General features: G+C 42.0%; 1 protein-coding gene across 1 annotated transcript; it reads left to right on the top strand.

The window, feature by feature from the left end:
- Window positions 1-3,203: 3,203 nt before the first annotated feature.
- On the top strand, window positions 3,204-3,908 carry LOC110754202 (uncharacterized). The gene is made up of 2 exons (XM_021955243.1): window positions 3,204-3,278; window positions 3,372-3,908. Exons 1-2 carry the CDS (start codon window positions 3,204-3,206, stop codon window positions 3,906-3,908), a joined length of 612 nt encoding a protein of 203 aa, XP_021810935.1.
- Window positions 3,909-4,262: the final 354 nt, after the last annotated feature.

Raw genomic sequence — 4,262 nt, 5'->3', positions numbered from 1 at the left:
TAAATTATGCTAGAAGTTTTATCCCTGATTTAGGAAGAAAGATTGTAGCATTGCATAGTAAAACTAGTAAAACAGGTCAAAAATATTTTAATAGTGAAGATATTAAATTAGTTAAAAGCATTAAACAAGATATAACTCAACTTAGACCTTTAGCATTACCATTAGATAATAATTACAAAATAGTTGAGACAGACGCATAATCAATAGGATGGGCAGGAATATTATATCAAAAGAAACATAAGGAAGAACCAAAATCTGAAGAAAAAGTTTGTAGATATGCATCAGGAAAATTTAATGATATACAGGCTAGACTTCCAGCTACTGACTTAGAAATATTAGGAGTCATTAACTCCCTTGAAGCATTTTCATTGTTTTTTACATAATGAGATATTTACTATTAGAACAGATTGTCAGAATATTGTTTCTCATTATAATAAAATTACTACTAATAAACAAGCAGCCCGAAGATGGGTCAATTTGTTGATTCTATTATAGAAAATGGATTTAGACCGATATTTGAGCATATTAAAGGTATGGATAATACTCTAGCAGATATCTTATCTCGTATTATTCATTAACAGGTATGCAATAATTTGGACCATCATCCTCTGGCAGCATAAATAGTCAAGCACGATCAATAGTAAATACTTATTTTTATAATGGAATTCCAATACAAGATGTTAGAAATCCTGCTTTAAAATATCGTACTCAAGCATCAAAGGAAGGATTAAAAAGGGCTTTATGAATTTGGTTGTTTTTATATATAATTTATGCAAGTAAAATATAAATTGACTCATGGATTTGAGGAGAGAACTATATGTGGCTTGATCCCTTGGTAAGGGATGTAGGCAACTTAGAATTACTACGTGCAGCCACGAGACCGAGTGATTGTAAAGCTATTCAGATAAATTATAATGAAATCTGTTAACATATTCATGTTCCCAAAGTTGGGACCAGTTTTAGTTGGCAGAAGGATTTATTTGATTTAAAGAGGCCTGAGGCCAAAAAGATTTAAAGAGGCAGAAGGATTTATTGTGTATGTTGAACGATGGTGGTTATAAATTGCTTTTCGTACAGGTGTAAAATTTTTGGGAAACGAGTATTTACAAGGGAGACTCTGTTGAATTTTCAGCAGAAGTCAAACTCGAGGTTAACTTCGGTTTTGTTAGAAGGGCAATTTGGTCAAGTGTGCCCGGCACCTGCCAAGTGTCGAACACGCACAAGGTTCAACTCGGATTCCAAAGTGGAATTTGGGTCGGGTCCTATCAAGTTCTATCCTTTAGCCGATCAAAATATGAAGATGGAGGAGTTTCTTCAACTTGAACAGGGCAGTATGACGGTACTAGAATATGAAAAGAAATTTAATGAGTTGTCCAAGTATTGCACACCACTAGTGGCAGACGAGAGGAAGAAATGTAAGCTGTTTACTGGGGGCTTGAAGGCATCCATCTGTGATATTGTGGTAGTACAATGCCTAGTAAATGTTGGTTATCTGGTGATGTCTGCTTTCGTTGATTGAGAGCAATCAGATGATGGTGCAGGGACGAGGTGATTCCCCCCAGCGTCAGTATGATGTGGGTGGTCCTAGTTAGGGGTCATCCAAGAGGGGGTAGTTTCAGCTTCAGATCGTCTACTGGCCATAGTTATGGAGGTTTCGAGCTGGAGTCAGTTATAGCAGTGGGTCTATGTAAGACCCGTGTCTTGGGGAAACAAGAACAGTGAGCAATCCCACATCACTCGGGGAGGGAAAGGTGAAGTGCTTTAAATGTGTGGGCACTTCTCTTCCTAGCACGAGGCCTTTTGGGAGCTCACTGGCTTCGGAGTCATGGGAACTCCGAAGTTAAGCGAGTTGGGGGCCAGAGTAATCCCAGGATGGGTGACCCACTGGGAAGTTGGTCGTGAGCTCCTAGAAACAAAACCGTGAGGGCAGAGGGGGGGGCCCAAAGCGGACAATATCGTGATAGGGGAGTCGGGTCGTGACAGTCTAACCAATGGTAGTTATTAACACCTTTCTGGTGGCGATACAGCCAGAGGCTCAGAGAGACAGTCGCCCCCAGTGTGCCTTGTGCAACAGATATCATACTGGGCCTTGTCAACAGGGTGCCTCAGGGTGTTATCATTGTGGACAGTCGAGGCATTTTCAGAGGGAGTGCTCGATGCTATTGCAAGGTAGAGAAATCACTGCTGGGCCAACCTAGGGTAGTGGCGCATAGAGCTGAGTGCATGGTACATCTCAGTTTATGGGAGCTTCATCCAGCAGTGGGGTCCAGACTGGTACGACTAGCAGAGGAGGAAGTCCAGAGCAATCGACCGGGTGTATAATATGACTCAGTAGGAGGCACATGTGTCACCAGACGTCATCATAGGTATGCTACCTATCATTGGAATTCCTGCATGTGTCTTGATCGAGCTTGGGGCTACACATTCTTTTGTTGCACATAGTTTTGCCCATAATGCGGATGTGAGGAACTTGCTATCTCTGTACCCACGGGAGATGTTTTTATGGTTGGTGCGGTGTACAAGGATAGTTTGGTTTTAGTAGGAGAAGTATTCTTGGAGGCAGACCTAATCCTTTTGGATATTGTAGATCTGGACGTCATTCTGGGCATGGATTGGTTAGCCAAACATCAAGCTTTGGTTGATTGTTTCCAGAAGGAGGTTGTATTCTGTGGTCCCGGACGACTTGAGGTGACTTTCTATGGGGAGTGAAGAGTTCTTCCATCTTGCCTCATTTCAGCTATGACGGCGAGACGGTTACTTAGATAGGGATGCTCAGGATACTTGGCTTATGTGATTGACACACGAGATAATGTGTTGCGGTTGGAAGATATTCCGGTGGTACGGGAGTTCCTAGATGTGTTCCCAAAAGATCTTCTTGGATTACCTCCTGAAAGGGAGATTGAATTCACTGTTGAACTCGTTTCAGAAACGAATCCTATTTCTCAGGCACCATACAAAATGGCATCAGCTGAATTGAGAGAGTTGAAAACTCCGTTGCCGGAGTTGGTGGACACCTCTCACTCGTTTGACAAGGAAATGAGTTAAGTTTGAATGGACAGATGAGTGTGAAGAAAGCTTCAATGAACTCAAAACCAGGAACTGCTCCGGTATTGACACTTCCTGATGATAGTGGGAATTTTGTCATCTACAGTGATGCATCATGACAGGGGTTAGGTTGTGTGTTGATGCAACATGGTAAGGTAATGGCGTATGCTTGTAGGCAACTCAAGAAGCATGAGTTGAACTACCCTACGCATGATTTGGAACTTGCCGCAGTGGTGTTCGCCCTAACGATTTGGTGACATTATCTTTACGGGGAAACGTGTCAAATTTTCACGGATTATAAAAGTTTAAAGTATTTGTTCACCTAGAAGGAACTGAACTTGAAACAGAGGAGGTGGTTAGAATTGATAAAGGACTATGACTGCACCATTGAACATCATCCTGGGAGAGCTAATGTTGTGGCTGCTGCTATTAGCAGGAAATCGTCTGGATCCTTGGCTCATCTTCGAGGGAAATATCTTCCATTGTTGGTTGAGTTTAGGAAGTTGAGAGTTGGGTTAAGTTTGGAAGATCAGGGAGCTTTACTTGCTACTCTCTACATAGGATCGGTGTTAGTGGAACGAATTGTTGAAGCTCAAATGCAGGATCCATTAATTTGCACGTTAAGGTTGGAAGTCGAGAATGGTACAAGAACAGATTATTCAGTGAGGAATGATGGAGCCTTAATGGTAGGAAGAAGATTGTATGTTCGTGGGGATGAAGCACTAAAGAGAGAAATTCTTGAGGAGGCCTATTGTTCGGACTTCGCCATGCTTCCTCGCAACACAAAGATGTACCGTACCCTAAGGGAGCATTATTGGTGGCCTATTATGAAGAAGGAAATAGCAGAGTATGTCAGCGTTTGATATGTCAATAGGTCAAGGCTGAACGGCAGAAACCATCGGGGTTGCTGCAACCACTTCCGATCCCAGAGTGGAAGTGGGAGCACATAACTATGGACTTCGTGTTCAAGCTTCCTCGGACACGGAACAATCACGATAGAGGTTGGGTAGTAGTGGATTGACTCACAGAGTCCGCTCATTTTCTGCTGGTGAAAGCGACTTATACTCTGAATAAATTGGCCAAAATCTTTATTGTTGAAATTGTAAGATTCCATGGGGTACTAGCAAGGTCTTAAATATCGATAGTTTCGGAAATATCGGTGGTTCAAAAACACGGAAATATCGACGGAAGTATCGGGAAAATATCGATATCGATAA

This window comes from Prunus avium, chromosome 1 (genome assembly GCF_965620075.1).
Source record: "Prunus avium chromosome 1, drPruAviu1.hap1.1, whole genome shotgun sequence".
Taxonomy (NCBI): domain Eukaryota; kingdom Viridiplantae; phylum Streptophyta; class Magnoliopsida; order Rosales; family Rosaceae; genus Prunus; species Prunus avium.
Note: the sequence above shows the minus strand (reverse complement) of the source record. Positions and strands in the feature narration are given on the sequence as shown.

Bases quoted from the DNA above. Each gene is read 5' to 3' on its own strand.
- LOC110754202 (XM_021955243.1), top strand. From the start codon at position 3,204: ATGGCGTATGCTTGTAGGCAACTCAAGAAGCATGAGTTGAACTACCCT. The intron at 3,279-3,371 runs GTGTTCGCCCTA...TTGTTCACCTAG, and splicing joins ATTTGGAACTTGCCGCAGTG to AAGGAACTGAACTTGAAACA.